Source organism: Anastrepha ludens, chromosome 5, assembly GCF_028408465.1.
Source record: "Anastrepha ludens isolate Willacy chromosome 5, idAnaLude1.1, whole genome shotgun sequence".
Lineage (NCBI taxonomy): Eukaryota > Metazoa > Arthropoda > Insecta > Diptera > Tephritidae > Anastrepha > Anastrepha ludens.
Window position 1 is genome coordinate 26,387,673 of NC_071501.1, and position 20,950 is coordinate 26,408,622.

The following is a 20,950-nucleotide window of genomic DNA, read 5'->3' on the forward strand; positions in this document are numbered from 1 at the left end:
TTAAGTTTATGAAAACATCTAATTTCGAAAGCTTAAGTATTTTTTCTTAATTCATTTGTGGCAACCCTATTTGAGAAAATCGCTAGAATTATAAAAAAAAACCTGCTAAACTAACTTCGAGAATTTTTGCATTTTTTATATTAATTTGTGGCAACCCTATTTGCGGAAATCGCTACAATTATAATAAACATATTTTCAATGACTAATTTAATTAATATATATACATATATAAATGTCTTTATGAGCTCTCCTTCTATCACCATTTAGTTAACACAAAATTCCTTTTCTCTATCATTGCAGCGCTTTGCCGACAGCACGTCCACGTTCCACAGAGTCGGCCAACTCAAGCGAGCGTTGCCCTTCGCACGATTCCAACTCTTCGGAGAATGGTCGCGAAAGCCGGGAAATGACCAACGCCGCCGCTAACGCTGCCGCAGCTGCTGCTGCGAACGCCGGCATGCTTCCCTTGCCACCATCAATGGCCGCTACATTCCCAGCTGTACCTCAAAATTTACCCGCACAGCCACCTTCGATGGAGGCATATCTGCAAATGGTCGCCGCCGCCGCTCAGCAATATGGCTTTCCATTGGGTGCAGCCGCTGCAGCAGCTGCCGGCCCACGTTTTCAGCTACCTTTGCCCACAGATGCGCCAGCTCCATTCAAACTACCACCACAAGCATCACCCACCGCTTCGAGCAACAATTCAGAGGCGCTAGATTTTCGCACAAATCTGTTTGGACGTACCGCTTCTGCGGACCGCGCACCATCCGAAGAAGAGGAAGACGACGAAGAAGCTAACGATGCTAATAATCCACTTGATTTATCGGTTGGCACGCGTAAGCGTTCAGCAGATGGCGATCATGAACCCGACTCCACCATCGGACAAATTCATGTGAAGAAAATATTCAAAACCGATAGCCCACCACTGGTGCCACCACCGACGGTGGCAGCCGCACCCCTGTTGCCCGCAGTCAATCCATATTTGGCAGCAGTTGCAGCAGCAAATATTTTCCGTACCGGTCAGTTTCCCGATTGGAATGGCAAGAATGATTTGGTAATCGATCCGTTGGAAAAAATGTCCGATATTGTAAAGGGGCCGCGCAAGGAGAAGTCTTCACGCTCATCAGCGAGCAATACACCCACAGCGCAGTCTGTTGCAGGGCAACCGCCTACTTCTGGCCCTTCTGCAAGCACACCAAATTCGACCAATACAACACTAACCGCCTCCACGGAGGGCATGTCTAAGGCGCGACACAATATCTGGCAGTCGCACTGGCAAAATAAAGGTGTGGCCAGCTCGGTATTCCGTTGCGTGTGGTGCAAGCAGAGTTTCTCCACACTAGAAGCGCTCACCACGCACATGAAGGATAGCAAGCACTGTGGCGTGAATGTGCCGCCATTCGGTAATCTGCCCAACACTGATCGTCACCATCAACCACCGCCACCGCAGTCGAGCGGATCCCAACATTCGCACAACTTGCGCAAGCCACCGGGAAGTGGTGGTGGCGGCTCGCAATCCAACTCGTCTTCCCAACCATCAGCGGCGGCTAAGAACGCCTTCCAATATCGTGGCGATCCACCAACACCATTGCCGCGCAAGCTGGTGCGTGGACAAAATGTATGGCTGGGCAAAGGCGTGGAGCAGGCCATGCAGATATTGAAATGCATGCGTTGCGGTGAAAGTTTCCGTTCGCTCGGCGAGATGACCAAACACATGCAGGAGACTCAACATTACACAAACATTTTGTCACAAGAACAAACGATCTCAATGAAATCCTCCGGCGGCGGTGATGCGAAGGATGGTCAGAACAGCTTGAGCTCCGAAGAGAGCCGCACACTGAGCGCCGTGCTAACGTGCAAAGTGTGTGATAAGGCATTCAATTCGCTGGGCGATCTCAGTAATCATATGGCTAAGAATAATCATTACGCCGAGCCGTTGATGCAATCTATGTCAGGTGGTGCTGGCAGTCGCAAACGCCCGGCACCTAAGAAGCGCGAGAAGTCGTTGCCAGTGAGGAAGCTGCTCGAGATGAAGGGTGCGCAAAACGAAGCGGAGAGCATGGAGGCCAAGATGCAGCGTAGTTATGAAAATACCAAGCGCATGCCACTCGAGGGCACCGGTATCGGGCCGGGCAATGACAAATCGGATGCGGCATTATTCGCCGAACGCATGCGCCAATACATAACGGGTGTCAAGGCGGACGACGAAGCGGCCAAGTCTGCTCTGAGCTTAGGTGGTTTAATGAACAAAACTAAGTCACCAGATTTGGAGCCGAAAAATGGCACCACAAAGTCCACGGCGGGCTCATCATCAGTGCTCAGCGCCATCGAGCAGATGTTCACTACTAGTTTTGATACGCCACCACGCCATGCCAGCTTGCCGGCCACCAGTCCATCAAATTCGTCGACCAAGAATACCTCGCCCGTAGCTTCGAGCATATTGAAGCGTCTGGGTATCGACGAAACTGTAGACTACAATAAACCATTGATAGACACCTCAGATCCCTACTATCAGCATTATCGTTACACGAGCAGCGAACGCAGCGGCAGCGAGTGTAGTGCCGAAACACATGTCGAGGCTAGAAAAATGGATGTATCCACACCGGAGAAGATGCAGCCAATTGAGATGGTGAGCATGGAACAGAAACAAACTGAAATGAAAAGAGAGTTGGAGGCACTCAAACAAAAATCAGCGCATGCAAATGTTTTGATGGAACAAGCGCCACAAATCAAAATGGAGATCAAGTCTGAGATTGAAGATGAGGAGCGTGGCGATGAGAGCCCACAAAATGGTGCCGATGGCAATGAGAAAGCACAGCATGTCGCTAATGGTGCTGATTTTTCAATAACCAATAACAACAACAATAATAATAACAACAAGGAGCGCAGCATTTCACCACCCAAGTCAGTTGGTCCCGTTAGCCCTGTATTGAACAAGGTGTTAACACCACGCAGTCCCACCGACAGTCATCGTTCGGCTACACCCCGATCGCCAGCATCCAGTATCAAGTCATACGATGGTGAGAAGAAATATCCGAGCGATTCGCTAAATGCACTCTCCTCCATGTTTGATTCGCTTGGCAGCTCCAGCAACACCACCACGCCCAATAGTCGCACACAAGCATCAGCAATGCCGTCGTCGTTAAGCAATAAAATCGATTCACCCGAAAATCTCACCACATCCAATTCGCTTGCTGCTTTACGTCAATTTTGCATAAAAAAAGAGAAAACCGCTTAAATCGCAGCCTTTTGTTTTTCGTCTCGCGAGAAAGAAACAGATTTCAAAAATTTTTTGTTTGCCACCTGACGCCCTGGGTGTTGGGCTTTTTTGTGTACGAGTGGCGCGCTCGACGCGCGCATGCTGTGGACGCGTCGTGTCCGAATGCATTTTATAAGCCGCACTCCGCCGCACAGGGCTTTGTGAGATGCGGACGCCGGATTAAAAAAAAAAAAAGTAAAAATCAAAAAAAAAAAAAAAAATCGAAAAACTTAAATAAAAATAATATTGAAACAAACTTTTGAGTGTGTGACTTTCAACAGCACTGCTTCATGCTGAAAATGAAGAGTGAGAATATGGTGAGATAACTAAGACTCCGAGAAAGTCAGTTCGATGCTTCAAAGTTTAAAAGCCGCTTTGAAGAATGTCAAAGAGAGAGAGAGAGAGAAAGCGAAGGAGAGTAAGAAAGGTACGAAAATGAGTCCAACCACGAAGAATGGGCTCCTGCGTGGGCGAACGAAAATGTCTGCTGCGATCGGCTTTGTAGCTAAATATGGGAATACTCACCGTGCGCCCTCACCAAAGCGCCACGGAACGAGGGGTTTTCCCAGCAGAGAGCTTGTACGGGCAGAACGAGAACAGCAAATGGGAGATGCAAACATTTTTTTATGAAAAAAAATATAATTACGACGACGACGATGACGATGATGAACTCAACTTGACCGTGGCAAATGCAAAAACTATGCAGCCCCGCCGACACAACGCGAGGTGAGTGACTAAAATATATAAATGGAATTTTGTTTTTTGTTTTTGCTTTATTCACATCAGAAGCTTTGGGGAAAGCGGGATTCAAAAGCCTTTTCCCTGATATTTCAGTTGACAAAATTAAGAATTTGAAAAAATGTTGCACTAAATTTACTTTCTGAGAATTGTTTTTCCTGTTTTTTTTTTTTTAATGTAGTTTAATTAGTAATCCTCTTTGTGCGTTCCATTGGTAGCATCGAAATGTCTCAGATAATTGTTTGCTCCCACATATTCGTTATTAGGGTTGCATATTCTTATTTGATCTCTTCAAATGTCAATTACCTGTTTGGATGTTTGGTCGAGCTCATCCTCCTATTTGAGGCGTGTGTCTCGATGTTGTTCCAAAAATGGAGAGACCTAAATTTTAAGCCGACTTCGAACGGCAAAGGGTCTTTTGAGAATGTTTCTTACTGCAGAAATAATCTCCTAGATTTGCCATTCTCGGCAGGCCGCCATTAAAAGAAACGTTTTCTATCATTTGGTGTTTAATGCTCAGAGATTCGAACCTACACGCTTCTGAATGATTGTCAGGCACCAACCCATTCGCCTACGTACATTTTGTATTAGTACTTTGTATTTTACTAGAAAAATCTTATAAATAAAGAAGGTGAATGTGGACATGAGAGGGGGCGTGTCAATTTGCAAAAATGTAATAAAAAATTATGAATAGTTCCTGTTATAATACATCGAAAACGAATCGATGGATTCGAATATTTATTATTTCTACTTGTTAAATTTAGGATACCCAAGTCCCAAAATACTTATGTAATGTGATAACTTCGCACAGAATGATCCGATTTGCAAGGGTCTGCTTGCATTTTAGAGCTTAGCTATTTGGGAAGGTTAATATTCAAACAATTTGAGGTAGTCTATAAAAGGCGCGTGGAAATATGCAGAAATGTGATACAAAATGATCAATAGTTGCTGCTACAATAATAACGAGTCAATCGATTAGAACATTTCTTCTTTTTAGTTGTTAGATGCAGGATACGCTTATTTATTGGACATTGAAATGTCTGCTTTTACCTGTCAGCGATCTGGTTAGAGTAGAACTGAAGCTGTATATTAATATGTATGAGGAATATCCGCCTGATTATTTCACTTGTAGTTTTCATGTTAAATTAAATTAGAAATTCCACATGGTTTATGTGACCACTACGGCCACTTTGGCGACCACGTTTGCGACCACTCCCTGCACCCAATTTTCCACCACTTCTACTCAAATATCCAACGCAGCATAGTAAATTTCGCACTCGATATTGTTGGTGAGCTCCTGCTGCTTCATTTGACATTATTATGAGGCCCTACTTCTTGCGTTAATTTGATCTTGTAAGGAATTCAGTCGAGATCTTCATAAGAAAATTCGCCACAACTGCGTATCGAAAGATTCACAATTTCTGTTAGTTGCATGGGAGCAAATTTTCATTAGAAACCGGGCAAATTTCTGGCCAAGTCAGCCGGCGGTTAACTGGCATCTGGCAACCAGAACTAGCAAAGTCAGCTCGGCTGCTGACCTACTAATAAACGCAAACTCGTAACATTTGCAGTTGGCGCCTGACATCTAGAATTTCCGGAGAGACAACTTTCAAAACTTTGAGTTTGAAGTGCGGACTTATATTTGATCCATTTATTCCTATATGGAATAAGGCCTCAACAAATTGTTTCCACTGGTCCCGATTCTGCGTCAGTAACTTAATTTTGTTCCATGTTTTGTTCGTCTTCTCCATCTCCAGCTCTATCATCCTTCTCCATGTGTTTGCCGGTCTTCTTCTGCGGCGGCTGTTCTGTGGGTTTCAATCATCTGCATTTCTGGTGATGTCGTTGTTTGATCTGTGTAAGGAGTGGCCAAGCCAGTTCCATTTACGTTTAGTAATTTCAATCTCAATAATTTTTTGCTTTGTGGCTTGCCAGAGCACGGCATTTTGAATTGTATTTGGCCAGAATACGTGTATTTGTGATTTTGCGCAAACAGCGGTTTACAAAGCTTTGAAGTGCTTGCGTAGCTTTTTTGATTCGCAGGCGCAAAGGAGGACCGACTTTACGCTGGACTCAAATATTCGTAGTTTGGTATTTCTACGTATCTGTTGCGAGCGGCATATGAGGCTGCTTGTGGTTTCTTTATTCGCTCTTTAATATCTGCACTGGATCCTCCGTTCGCCACGAGAGCACTGCCGAGGTAAGTAAGACTTCGGACTTCGCCCAGCAAGAAATAGTTTCGTTTCAGTGGTGCATCGTTTTTTAGGTATTTTGCCAAGCTTCTTCTCTGGTTTGTAGACTTGATGTTGTTTCTTGAATTGAAGGGACCTACAGTTTTATGCAGCCTCCGAACAGCTGATTGGTTTTTATGAGGAGATTTTGTATGGCTGAAATGAACTCGTTTTACACAGTTTTTGCAGCTTAAGAAGGGCGGATGTTTTTTATGAGAATATTTTTTATGGTTGAAATGAGCTCGGATTGATTGCTGAAGGAACTTTGATTTAATGTTTCACATCCACAGTAGGCTTGAAGCCGGGACCAACCGAATGGTCTCACACGCATACTGGACCACAGCTAACCTTTATAAAGGGCTTTTCTTCTTTTATAAATTAAATTTTTTTTCTAAGCAAAAACCGGTATCGTTTTAAATAGCGTTGAAATAGATCTATCCGACAAACATTCACCAAAATGAAGTGGTTTTCATGAAATTCCTTTTTCTTCTTAATTTACTTGCAGTTATGAGAAATTAAGAGTCACAGTTGGAGAGCAACAACTGGCCGGCTGAGTTAAGTCGTTTGTGTATGCGCGCCAATTTCCCCCGATATTACGAAATAACTTCACCAAACTTTGTTGCCAAAAGGATGCGTTTGTAATGAAACGTTGGACAACGCCTGCTGGACAGATAAAGTGAAGAATGCGTTAGAGAATGCTTGAGAAGAGAAGAATGCAAAGAAAACGCTTGATTTGAAGTCAAAATGCACGGAGGTTAGTGAATGGACCAAAATGGCATAGAATGCAAAGGCAGTCGTTGGAATCTAAGAAATGGCGAGAGGGCGCGCAGGCATGCCACCATTATGGCTATCGTTTCGAGGCCTCACTACGACGAAAGCGCCAAGCAAGGTTACTGCTAGCATCAGACAACCACCGAGAGCGCCCTCCATTAAAGCTGGTGTGCGCGCTGGAAAGCTGATTCCGAAGAGTGGTGCCACCAAAAACGTTAAAAAGTGCAGGATGAAAGCCTACCGTCGGTAAACCTCGCAAGCGTTTCATCTACACTGTAAAGGATGTGTCCCAACTAGAGAGCGCAGCTACAGCTTCACAAAACCAGAACAACAACAAAGCCCTTTTAAGGGCTACAATCGAATAAACAAAGAGATCGAAACGTGTTTTAATTTAGTTGCTAGTCTGAGTTGGGTGGGATGCCGAAGCAGTTATTAGGTGCATCAATTTGCCGACGGCAAAGTCATTCCACAGGCAAATTAAGTAAAGTAGCCTACTTAGACCAGTCGGCGAGTGAGTGAGTGAGTGAGTGAATGAATGAATGAATTAATGAATGAATGAGTGTGTGCATGTTCGTATGTTTGTGCGTGTGTGTGTGACGTTCAATTGGCAAACAAGTACAATAATCTGTTGCTAAGCCAGCTGCTGTTTGCCACATGTGGCACAACAGTTAAATTATTGGCTAGACAATAACAATGCCATTTAGTATTTGAATATGCATATCTGTGTACATACTTATGCATGTGCGTATGTTTATTAATGTGGAAATGTATCTGTTATTAAGTGTTAGTGCGTAGATTGGTGTGCTTGTTGGTGCATTTCATGTTGGCTTATGTGGTATGCGCCGGCGCAAGTGCTTAGTTGTATATTTGCGCTAAAACATATATACACATAAACACATATATACACATAAACACATACATATACATTAACACATACATATACACAAGTATATATATATGTAGATACGTTCATATTTATATGCATACAATTGCATAGCGATAATTCCAATCACAGTTGTTTGACCATAAGTTGCGCTTGTAATTTGCCCAATGTCCCATTCCATTAGTGCCGCCGCACCGGCCGTACGGTGCTTGCTGGGCTGTCGTGCAAATGGCGTGCGAGCATAATCCAGTGGCATCAGTGTCGTCATTATTGGCAGTTGCGGCAGTTGCCAGTTGATTTAGCGTTACTCGCTGCCATCTTCTTACCACACAGCTCAGTCACTCACACGCACACACACACACACGCGCGTACATATCGTGCGTCAACTGTTGCTACAAAAGAAGTTCCGCATACAAAAGGCTACAGGAGGGGGTTGTTGCTGTGGTGCAATGGCGGCGAGTAATGGGCACATGAATGCACGAACGAATGAGTGTGCGTGTGAGTGAGTGAGTGAGCGAGTGAGAGAGCGAACCTGTTGCGGCGCGCATTAAGTGAGGCGTTAAACTACTAATGAGTGATTTTTGAATTTATAGTATAACTACTTCAGGTGTAAATACAATTAGCAGCGCTTCAAGTGAGTCAACTGCTCGGTTAGTTGGACTTTGATTTTATTGCGAAAATTAGTTGAACTGTGTCAGTATTGTATGCGTGTGTGTGCATATATTGAATAGCAAATGTTGAATACTAGTGAAGTTGCAGTTTTGAAAGTTTAGAAAGTTTTTTGTTTGTTTCAAATTAATCGCAAGTGATGATAATAATATATATTAATTTTTATTCCATATTTTAGTTTTCTTAGCGGCTTTATTTAGCCTTATTTCGTTTCATTTTATTTCACTTTATGTTTATTTCTCAATTATCCTAAATTATATACATATTTAGTGTTATTTCAAATAATTTTATTTTATTTTACTTTACTTTAATTTATGTAATTTTAGTTTGTTATATTCTGATTATTTTTTTTATTTCTTTTTATTACTTAATTTCATGTTCTTTTTTTTGTTATTTTACATAATTTAATTTAATTTTGTTTCATTTAATGTTACATATTTTTTTGGTATTTAATATCATAATTTTTTTTTATTTTAATGTTTTTTATTTTATTATATTTTGATTCATTTTGGGAAATATTTAGTATAATGTCTATTGCTTTGAAAAAAAGGTTAAAAGGGGGGGCTAGAGGGGTGTATCCCCATCTTAAAACTGAAAACCGCACCCGCCGGAGGTTTATATTGGGAGGTTGAATTAGTTTTAAAGGTGACACACAGATGGCGCTATTTATCACTTTATCGCGTTGGCAATACTGAATATATATTCATGACAAAGCCTCATCCCTAGGCTTTGTTTATCAGTATCTGTCATTTCGCTGAAGTATAAACAACGCAGTGTTTTCGTGCTCCGAGTATGTCAACTTTCGTGCCGTCGAAACGCAATTTGCGGGAAGCTTTGCTTTTCTGCTTCAATTTGAAAAAAAATACAGCCCAAGCCCGTGAATTGCTGCAGGAGGCCTACCCAGACCATACTCCGTCGATTTCAACATGTGAGTACTGGTTTCGACGATTCAAAAGTGGTGATTTTTACACCGAAGACAAGGAGCGTCTTGGCCAGCCCAAAAAGTTCGAGGACGCGGAATTGGAGGAATTGGTAAACGAGGACTCGTGCCAAACCCAAGAAGAGCTTGCTGAATCATTGGGCGTTGATAAATCAACCGTTTGCAAGCGTCTAAAAGCGATGGGAATGATCCAAAAGCAAGGGCATTGGGTCCCGTACGAGTTGAAGCTGCGCGACGTCGAACGGCGACTTTTTACGTGCGAATTGCTGATCGAGCGACAAAATCGGAAGGGTTTTTTGCATCGGGTGGTGACTGGCGACGAAAAATGAACCCACTACGATAACCCAAAACGCAAAAAATCATGGGGTTTGCCCGGCCACGCATCAACGTCGACGGCCAAGCAGAATATTCACGGCAAGAAAATCATGCTCTGTATTTGGTGGGATCAGGTCGGCGTCGTATATTTTGAGCTGCTCCAACCGGGCGAAACAATCACGGGGGATCGTTACCGACTGCAATTGCTGCGTTTAAGCCGGGCATTGAAAGAAAAACGGCCGGAAACGGTAAAAAGGCACGACAAGGTTATTTTGCAACATGACAACGCTCGGCCGCATGTTGCTCAACCTGTCAAAAAATACCTTGGAACGCTTGGCTGGGAAGTGTTACCCCACCCGCCGTATAGTCCAGACATAGCTCCGATTATCATTTGTTCCGGCATATGAGTCTCGATTTGGCGGACCAGCGGTTCTCCTCGTACGAGGCTACCAAAATATGGGTTGGGTCATGGATAGCCAAGCAGCGGCCAGAATGTTGGAGAAACGGCATCCGGAAATTGCCCGAAAGATGGGCGAAAGTTGTAGCTAGCGATGGCCAATACTTCGAATAAAATATTTTGTACCGTTTTTTCACAATAAAGCCCCAAATCTTCGAAAAAGCCTTTAAAACTAATTCAACCTCCATAGTTTTTAAGTAATTTAATGTTAAAGTTCTGTAATTTAGCGAAAAGTTGGTGTTGCCATACACCTGCAATAAAAACGAAGTTCGTATGCAGAGATGTTCAGTGCAGGGTTGATTGTAACATTGCAGTATTTTTTGCTGTAATTTAAAATTGAGAAATATTTTTGTAGAATTGTAGAATTTGTGCATAGATTTTTGTTCGCATGGGCGGCCATCGGCCGCGCTTCAAAAAACTAACCCTCATCAATCCAACTCCGGTTACGCAATTCACAGTATTTTTGCGTGGAACTTCTTTCCGTGTTAAAATCATTGAACCCAAATGTGTGTGTGTAATAAGGAGGCACATCATTAACACTAAACTGATATACTTCATTTTTGTTTATATTTTTGTTTTCATTTACAGGCATCCGGCACCACCATACTGTTGTCGTTCCCATCTTCTGCTTATTCGCGTTTAAAATTATAAAGTGATTGTATGGACAAATGCATTTAAATTTAAGTTGAATGAAAATAATTCGAATATAAGGATAAAAATAAGTAAAAACACGCGTGTGAGTGTATATTTAGTGAATTTTAGTGAAGTGTTAAAAAATATATAGTGCAATGTGCCAAACTATAGTGAAGTTCCCGAGGGTACTTTGAAGGCAAATAATAATTATAAATTATAATTCTATAATTATATAATTTATAATTATAGAATTATAGAATTATAATATATAATTATAGAATTATAATTTATAATTATTATTTCCCGAATAATTTGGAGTTATAAAGAGTGTTCCTTATCACCTCACTAACATCTCTACGAAGTTTCATTAATAAAGTCATTATAGTTTGCCAAAAACTGCCCAATAGACATTATTGCGAATCCCAGCCTTCATTTTAATTTCTATGCAAAATAGCTTTTTTATTTTTATTTTATTATATTTAATTTAATTTTTTGTAACATTATTTAATTTCACTACATTTTTATTTATTTGTTTATTTATTTTATTTACATTTAAATTTGCTTGATTTAGTTTAAATTTATTTTTTTATATTTTTCCTGTTATATATCCATTTTTATTTCACATAATTTTTTTTTATTCTACTTAATTTAATTTACTTCGTTTCGTTTTATTATATTTTCAATATTTTAATTTATTATAGTTTATTTTATTTCATTTAATTAAATTTATTTCATTTTTTATTCTACTTCATACTATTTCGCATAATTTTATTTTATTATTATTTTTTATTATAAAAATATCAGATTTCTTAGCACAGACCGATTTAAAGAAACTTATTTAACTAATTTACTATAACTTTACCTAGTTTGCCTGTAATTAATTCATAATTCATTTTATAACAAATAAATAAATAAAAATATATTTTTTTTTATTAATTTCATTTAATTTTATTTTATTTTAATTTAGTTAATTTTTTTATATATTTTTTTTTTTTAATTTATTTAATTTTGTTTTATTATATTCTTATTATTTTATTTTATTTTACTTAATTTCATTTTATTAAACGAATATTGTTTTATTTTATTTCAACGAGGGGGAGTTTTTTAGCCTCCGGACATACTATTGCTGCGACGGCAGCTTTGATGATGCATTAGGCGTTGTAAACCTCCTCAGCCACAAAAAAAAATTAATTTTTATATTTTATTTTATGTTGTGTTCTTTTAATTTATCTCATTTCATTTTATTTTATTATTTTTATTTTAATTTAGTTCATTTTTCGTTATATATTTTTTTTGTTTTTTTGATTTTATTTTACTGGGTTGCCCATTTTCGACGGACCCATGTGTGTGTTTTTTTTTAATCAAAGAAAAACACAATTTTTTGGATGTTTATCTGGTTCAAGTTTTTTTAATCAAAGAAAAACACAATTTTTTTGTTGTTTATCTGGTTCAAGTAGATTTGTTGACATCACTTTTTGAATATGATATCTCTCAAATGGCCGCCTTGAGCCTCTACGGCGTATTGTGCCCGTTTTGCAGTATTTTCCATAGTTTTAGCTAACATTTCGGCTGGAATAGCGGCTATTTCCTCGCGGATGTTGTTCTTGAACTCTTCTGTTGAATGTAAATTTCAACAATTTGGAAGCTCTCGCGAGGCGTGTACTGTTCCATGGTAAAAATCTGCTTGGACTGACGCTTCCAACGCCGTATGTCATTAAACGATGTGACGTCTCTGTTAAAAAATACTGGGTTGCCAGATGGGTCCGTCGAATATGAGCAACCCATTTCATTTCATTTTATTTTACTACATTTAATTTAATTTTTGGGTTTTATTTTATTCCAATCTAATTCACATAATTTTATTTAAAACTGTTTTATTTTTATTTTATTTCATTTAAATTGAAGTAATTTAATTTTTTTTAGATATCGTTTTTAGCACATTTTTTCTAAATATAGTTCATTTTAGAAAACAACTTTTTAAATAATAAATTTTAAAAGGTTTCAAGCTCTTTACATAAATCACGGAAACTTAAAAAACTAAAAAAATTTGATTATCAGTTTTTGTTTTTTAATTACCAACCTTTTAATCAGAATTTCTAGAAAACTTTTGGGTATGCAGTTTTATAGCCTGTTAAATTTTAGTGAAGGAGGTGACGGTTTGGAGGCATTATTTTTGCATCTGTTATTCATCCATATAGAGCTCATGTTTGGGAGTCTTTTAGTGTTTTAATCATGTGAATTTTGTACAAAGTTTGGCTTTATTTTATAAAAAAATTAAAGCTAAATATTTAGCAGGGTAATATTGTAAAAAAATTAAGTGATTTAGTAATGTTACCACAACTTAATAGTGCAACGCCAATTTCCTATTATAGGTTTATGACCGGACCGGATTGGCATATCTTTCGTTTTTTTATTTTTTGAGAAACTTTTTCATGGCATTAAAGATGTTACGGTCATTAGATGCTTTATTTCCACAGTGAGCATCAAACACGGAAGCATAATGAATTATCCTACTTTGAAAATATTCTCTACCAAAAATTTCACATATATTTACATATGTACATTCTGACCCTACGCTCCAACCGGAGTCAAAGAAAATTATATGATATATATAAGTTTATATAGGGAGAAATGTTAGCGAAATATCAGAAAATTCATGCCGATTATCATCTTTCAAGCGGAGGTCCATATTTATTTACACTGCTATACATATAAGTATCCGCTTGAAAGATGATCATCGGTATGGATTTTCTTTCGCTCAAATATACCACAAAGTAAGCTCAAATCTAGATTTGTGACCCATGTGAGGACATCATTTCAGCCAAAAATTACACTTTTTTCATCGCATTTACCTGATTTGACACTCTGCGACTAATATCAATACCCGAAACCGCGTTCGGCGATGAAAGGAATGCGTGATTATTTAAAAGTAATCAAAAAGCTACTGTAACTACCATCCAGAAGAACATTCCTAGAAAGAACAAAAAAAGCTCGTTTGATAACCTGGAAAAGCGTGCAAAGTTGTGTATCGATGAAGAATAAAATGTTTAATAAAAAATATTTGTTAAAATTATACTTAAACTGGCTGGTTTCATTTGTAAAAGGTTTTTGTTTATTTTTTATATAGGAGCAAATATTTGCATTTATCAGAATAAAAAATTGATGATGATCCTTGTATGACTTTCCTCTACGGCATTTCACTAAAATCTTGTGCAGGCATACAAGGTGAAGACCAAACATCTCTAGCTGACTTTCAGTGCAAACTTGGTGACATTCGGTTCAGTGGAAGCGAAGTTATGGCCTCTAAAGTGTCAGCATGTTTGTGTCATCAGTACAAAAATGAATTTCGAACTGAGAACTAATATCAAATTTTGTTTTAAAATCGGCAAAACGTTTACCGAAACATTTTAATTGTTGAAAAAAGTTTATGGCGACGATGGTCTATCTCGTGCCAGAGTTCATGAGTGGCTTACACGTTTTAGAGTTGGTTATGAGTACATAAATGGCAGTAAGCATACGGGCCACGCAAAATCAGTAATCACCGAAAACTCTATCGCAATTGTTCGTAAATTTATCAAAAACGAACCAAAATCATCGTTGAAATTCATCGGAGTTGAATATCTTCAAAACATCGATTTCACATCGCATTTTAACTGACCGTTTGGTCTTACGAAAGGTCTGTGCGCGTTCCATTCCGCACAAGTTAACTGAGGACCAAAAATTGCTCAGAATCCAACATTCGAAAGACCTCATTAAAGAGGCGAGAAAAGACGAGAAGTTCCTTTACATCTTTGTAACTGTTGATGAAACGTGGTGTTTCCAACATGAAACTGAAACTAAGCGTCAAATTGCCGCATGGAAGGCCCCAGACGATCCACCACCCAAACAATCGCGTTTGGAGTAGTCAAAAATGAAGCCGATGCTCATTTGTTTTTACGTTTCCAAGGGAATTGTCCACAAAGAGTTCGCGCCAATGGGCAAAACCGTCAATGTAATTATCTATCTTGGCGTTTTGAAGCGTTTGTAGCATAGCATTCGTCAAAATCGCCCTGAATACCGCGAAGGAGGAAGCTGGCGCTTATTGCATGATAATGCACCATCTCATCGATCTACTCTTGTGACTGATTTTTACTAGAAATCGCATTTTAACCATCAATCACTCACCGTATTCGCCTGATATGGCTCCCTATGACTTCTACCTATTCGGAAAATTGCATTTGGCCATGGAAGGAAAACGTTTTGTGTCCATAGAGGCCATCCAAAAGGCTTGTGCCGACATCCTGAAGGGCATTCCGGTAAATGACCTGAAATACTCTTTCGAAAAACTTTTACATCCCGCAAAACAGTGTACAGAGGCCAGAGGAGACTATTTTGAATAAATAAACTCGAAATTGTCAGAGCAAAGCTTCTGTCGTTTCTATTTTAGCTCAGTTTTGTTTATTTTGGACTTCATCTTGTAATATTATTAGAGGATCATTGGAGTAGGTATACCAAAGCTGAGCAAGTTTCATTCAAATATTCTCTCTCTTTTATTTTTATTTTCAAAAGTTTTCAACCAAACTGAGATTTCGCTCGGTTTCTTTACTTACCTCCTTAGTTCGATTTTCGAATTTATATCGGGCCACTGCAACATCGGTATGGTCTATTGTGCTTGACCACGAGCCTATAATTGGAGCCTTTTAATCAATTAGCGAACTTTCCCGCGCTCTTTGTTCCATATTACCAATGTGTACAGGCTCACTCCTCCTAGGTAAGTGAATCTTCATCTTGCGAGAGCTGCACATTCGCAGAAGATGAGCTTTGGCGTCTGATCGTTTAGCTTGCAAACACGACAGACGCTTCTTTCTGCTAGTGCTAATTTGCTGAAATGATAACGAAGAGTGCAGTATCCAGTGGGGGTTCATAAGACCACTCGATCCAGGTTTAGAAGCTTATTTGGTGCGTCCCTGAAGGAAAGAATGTGTCAACTATTTTTAGTCTTCTTCTGTCCTGGATTCTAAATTCAGTGTCGTGTGACTTCCGTATCTTCTCAGTCTTCTCAGACCCCCTTCATATGGGTTTTGGTAAGCTCGTAAAAGGTTTCAGGTTTCCAGGAAAGTTCGATATGGCGCCGAATTTCGCCAGGAAATTCGCCTGTTCGTTGCCGTCATAACCTTCTGAACCTTCATATCTTGGTACCAAACCTTGCAGGCCGGTGTTTCTTGCCCCCACGGTATTGTGGACAGCGAAGTATCCTTCGACGTGCTTATACGTTATTCAGTGAGACTACAGTGTACTTAAGGATGCTTGGCTGTTTGACAAAATACAGGTGCTTCGAAGTAGTATCTCTTCGAAAGCATTCTCCGCCACATATTTTATATATATGCATTTCTATGTCATGAACTGATTTCTATTATTGACATTGATCCCTGTGAGGTAACCGCTAATCCACAGTTGGCCAATTCATCGGCAATTTCCTTCCTTTGAAGCCCGCAGTGTCTTGGAACTCATATAAGTACTAGCTTATTCTGTCTTGCAACAGATTTAAGCTTCTTCTTACATTTTTGACCAATCTTTGAGGTTGATTTGTGTTCTCCAGAGCCTTTAGTGCAGCCTGACTGTCACTAAAGACTAAAATCTGTTTACCGGATTGGATTACTTGACTCGTAAGCCATCCAATCTCTTGGAACTTATGGAGCCCTTTAGCACAGGGGTTATTGCATCACTACAGGATGGCTTATGAATTTCTTCCCTATTTTCATGTGTCCTGAGAAACTTCCGCGTTTTTGATCAGATGTGTGGTCAAGTCTAAGTGCTTCTAGGAAAGCTTCTTTCCTTATTTCCTACAAGTGCGCTGAGCACATCAGTGTGGCAGATTCTTATTGCTCCGGTTTGAACAACGCACCCGTCTCTTTATTACCTGATTTTGTTTAGTTGATTCATGAGTGAACTTTTTAAGTATTGCGAGCGGTTATTTTTCGGATGGGTTAGAAAGGTTTATTCCAATTTTCTTCAACGCATTCAAATTTTCCTAAAAAAAAGCTGCTCACGAACAATTTTCTTTTGGTTCAACGATTACCTTTCATGCCACGAAGTAATTAGTTGTAGCTACTGTAGTTAGAAACATGAGTCGGCGTCGTCTGAGAACTCTTCTGCACCGTCTACGAACTACTCTTCACGTGTTACTTAATTACTAGAGGAAACCAAGCATTCCACACACACACACACACAGATTTTCACTACACAACTTCAATATGATTCCAAAAACAAATGCGGTGCTCATAAATCAGCGCAGGAGAAAACAAAACAAAATAAAAAATCCAAATACCAGTAAGGTTCGCTTCAATATTCATTTTATACGTTAATGCACTCGAAGATTTGTCTCAAATCAAGCAACTAACTAACCCACCCGTTCCCCGAAACAGATCTACGGAACAAAGTCAATCGAGCTCGAGCTCAGTCAATCGCGATCGCTGCCATCGCATTGCGATATTTGTGGCAACAAACATGCATTACCACAAAAACAATGGCCCATTTAAAGTTGGCAGCTTGTCTGTCTGTCTGCTATCAGTGCGTCCGTCTGTCCGCATACGATTCCACGGATTCATCCAGAGCCAGTGTACGTGCTCCAATGGCATTCTAAATTTGCGGCCGTTGTTGGTTATGTTGAACGGCGACCCTTCCGTGCCCCAAAATGCGTAGCTGAGTGTGAATGTGTGTGTGTGTGTATGGCAGAAGAGGTAGGTAAGCGCAGATCGGGCTACGCTCGTGCGCCTTTGAGTGATTTATGTAGTTTGTGACAATATTTGTTTTGGGAACAAGCCTGTTACGCTCGTACTCGTAAATATTTAGTAGGTATATCGTAGGTATGTATATATGTATGCATGGGTATGTGTGTGTGTGTGTATGTGTATTGCGGACAATGTTGATGCGCCACAAGCGCAGGCGTATTATCCTTGACCACGTCCGCATAACTTAACACATTGCAGGATTCTTTTGAAATTCAAATTCATAGAATTCCCAAAAAACATTGTGGTGGAATGAGAAATGTTCGCTGATGTCGATTTGAATAAACCATTCGTACGTACATCTCATGTGGAAGAATGTGAATATGTACGGATGTCATGGGAGAAATGTGTGTGTAGAGAATTGTGGTAAGAAATATGGACGGGAGACACGGAGACACGGACACAACGTCGATCTGACAAATGGTGGCGATTTGATGGCTTATTGTTTCAGTTCCTTTAATTGTTTGAATAATAAAATATTTAAGAAGAAGAGGTACGTTTTTTTCGTCATATTTAACCATGTTTACTACGTCCACAATATTTTTCCATATAAAATTTTTCTATAAGGTTGTCAAAAAAGTCTTGCGGTATTTCCGCAAGCTTGTCTTTGCAAGCGCGTAGTTCTAGTTGTATTCGTCGCATCGGTTCACGCTAGAGCTTTTTGGAAAGCTCTTTTCACGTGCTAACACGTGTTTGATTAATTGTTGTTTGCTTTTAGTCGTTCGTGAGTTATAGCGTCGCAAACATGGAGCAAAATAAAGAGAAAATACGGCATATTTTACAGTACAACTACGATAAAGGCAAAAATGCATCTCATGCTGCCAATAAAATTTGTGCAGTTTATGGACCCGATACAGTTTCCATTTCCACCGCACAACGATGGTTTCAACGTTTTCGTTCTGGTGCAGAGGTGATCGAAGATGCGCCACGGTCCGGAAGGCCTGTCGTCGAAAATTGCGATAAAATCGCTGAATTTATCGAAAGAGACCGGCATAGTAGCAGCCGTAGCATTGGCCAAGAGCTGGGCATGAGTCATCAAACCGTTATAAACCATTTGAAGAAGCTTGGATTCAAAAAGAAGCTCGATGTATGGGTGCCACACGACTTGACGCAAGAAAACATTTTTGCCCGTATGGATGCATGCGAATCGCTTCTGAATCGCAACAAAATCGACCCGTTTTTGAAGCGGATGGTGACTGGCGATGAAAAGTGGGTCACTTACGACAACGTGAAGCGCAAACGGTCGTGGTCGAAAAGCGGTGAAGCTGCCCAGACGGTGGCCAAACCTGGATTGACGGCCAGGAAGGTTCTTCTGTGTGTTTGGTGGGATTGGCAGGGAATCATCCACTATGAGTTGCTCCCCTATGGCCAAACGCTCAATTCGGACCTGTACTGCCAACAACTGGACCGCTTGAATGCAGCACTCATGCAGAAGAGGCCATCTTTGATCAACAGAGGCCGAATTGTCTTCAATCAGGACAACGCCAGGCCACACACGTCTTTGGTGACGCGCCAGAAGCTCCGGGAGCTCGGATGGGAGGTTCTTTTGCATCTACCGTATAGTCGGGATCTCGCACCAAGTGATTACCACCTATTTCTGTCCATGGCGAGCGAGCTTGGTAGTCGGAAGTTGTCCTCAAGAGAGACCTGTGAAAATTGGCTCTCCGAGTTTTTTGACAATAGGGAAGCGAGCTTCTATAAGAGGGGCATCTCGTTGGGAACTCGTCATCGAACAAAACGGCGCATATTTGACTTAGATCGCATTATTATAACCAATTTTATGAACAATTGAAAATTCAATAAAAATACCGCAAGACTTTTTTGACAACCTTATATTTGATTTGAATGAGTAGGATTATAAGGAAGTGCTAAGTTTGTTTTGTTGTTTCATTTATTGTTTTATTTTGAGCATAAAAAACTATTTTTTCTTGAAAGGAAAGTAAGTTAAAATAAGATACGAAAACGGAGATAAAGAACAGTGGTCTGGACGAGCATTTGTGTCACGATATCGCTCCTCTAACCTCCAATACCGAAATCCTCTTAAATAAAAATAAATAATTGGCGTGTATACTTCTGTTTGGTATTTGGAGAAATGGAGGGATCTACAGCTTTAAGCCGGCTCTGAATGGCGGAGGGTTTTTTATGAGAAGCTTTGTTATGGCAGAAACACATTCGGAGGTTTGCCATTGCATGGTGAGGGGCGACCGCTATTAGATAAAACTTTTGCTATAATTTTTCTGTTTTATGCACGGAGATTCGAACCTACGTACTACGAATGGTAGTCACGCACCAATCCATTCAACTACGGCTGCCGCCAAATCCTCTTCAGTGTTCCTTGTTTTTATTTTTTATTTTTTTTATTTTTTTTAGTCAGGAGGTGTAAATCAAAATGTCTGAAACAGGTGTCGTCACACCAATGGTATGTGGGGCATGCTCCCACTAACACTATAACATTCCTCCTCCTCGGCTGATATCCAACCTGGAACCACGTTAGCATTTATTCAAGGTGGAGCCGCGTTTATGTCTATTGACATAACAGGTTCCTGCGTCCAGGTTCCGCTCCCTCGAAAGCGGTTGTGGAGGGAATTAAACATCGGAGAAAATGCTATAGTCCGATACTCACAAACTATTGTCTTGTCTTCAGTTCGGTACTGTTGTCAGTGTTTGGCTCAAGCGTCTGTGTCTGTCGTCGGTTTGTCTAAAACAGTTCATCTCCACTGTTCACCTGCTAGCAAAGGTACCAAAAACTTTGCAATCAACAAATAGGCTTTATATTTATAAGGTTGTTTGGTTTTTTTCCCCCCCTTCCTTTTCTCCTAAGAACTGTCGAGTTATCGCTTGGCTGGATTAAGCACATTGCATAAAAAATAATCCAGCTGGTCTTGCTACCTAATTAATTTAGTACCTTATAGGATTGAATGCTTAGTCTATCTTTCTGCGTCTACTGCTGCTGCCGCTGTTGTTGCTGCAGTAGCAACTGTTGCTGTAGTTTCTGGGCTTTCCTTTCCCAGTCAATGCGGTTGAGCCTCGTCACGACTGTAGATGCGAACGTGTTTGCGGCGTCCCATTTAGTGATGGTCGAGCACATATCCTGGACGAATCTTGCGTGGGATGGCGGGTGTGTGCCTTCACCAGTATTGCTCGTTCTTCACTGAAACGTCTGCAGTGAAAGGCCACATGTTCTGCGCTCTCGACTGTATTCGAGCAACTCGGGCAAAAATGACTGTCGGCCAGCTGAAAACGGTGTAAATATTCAAGGAAGCAGTCGTGTACGGGTCTTCAGTGTC

The 20,950-nt window shown here is 40.2% G+C and overlaps 1 protein-coding gene across 2 annotated transcripts in view; it reads left to right on the top strand.

The window, feature by feature from the left end:
- LOC128863715 (protein teashirt) overlaps nucleotides 1-3,480 on the top strand; it is a 30,505-nt gene extending 27,025 nt beyond the window's left edge. For both annotated transcript variants that reach the window (XM_054103018.1, XM_054103017.1), the window contains exon 3: nucleotides 301-3,480. In XM_054103018.1, coding sequence (XP_053958993.1) covers nucleotides 301-3,238 — 2,938 coding nt within the window. In that variant the 3' untranslated portion in view covers nucleotides 3,239-3,480. The remainder of the gene's footprint in view (nucleotides 1-300) is intronic.
- Nucleotides 3,481-20,950: the final 17,470 nt, after the last annotated feature.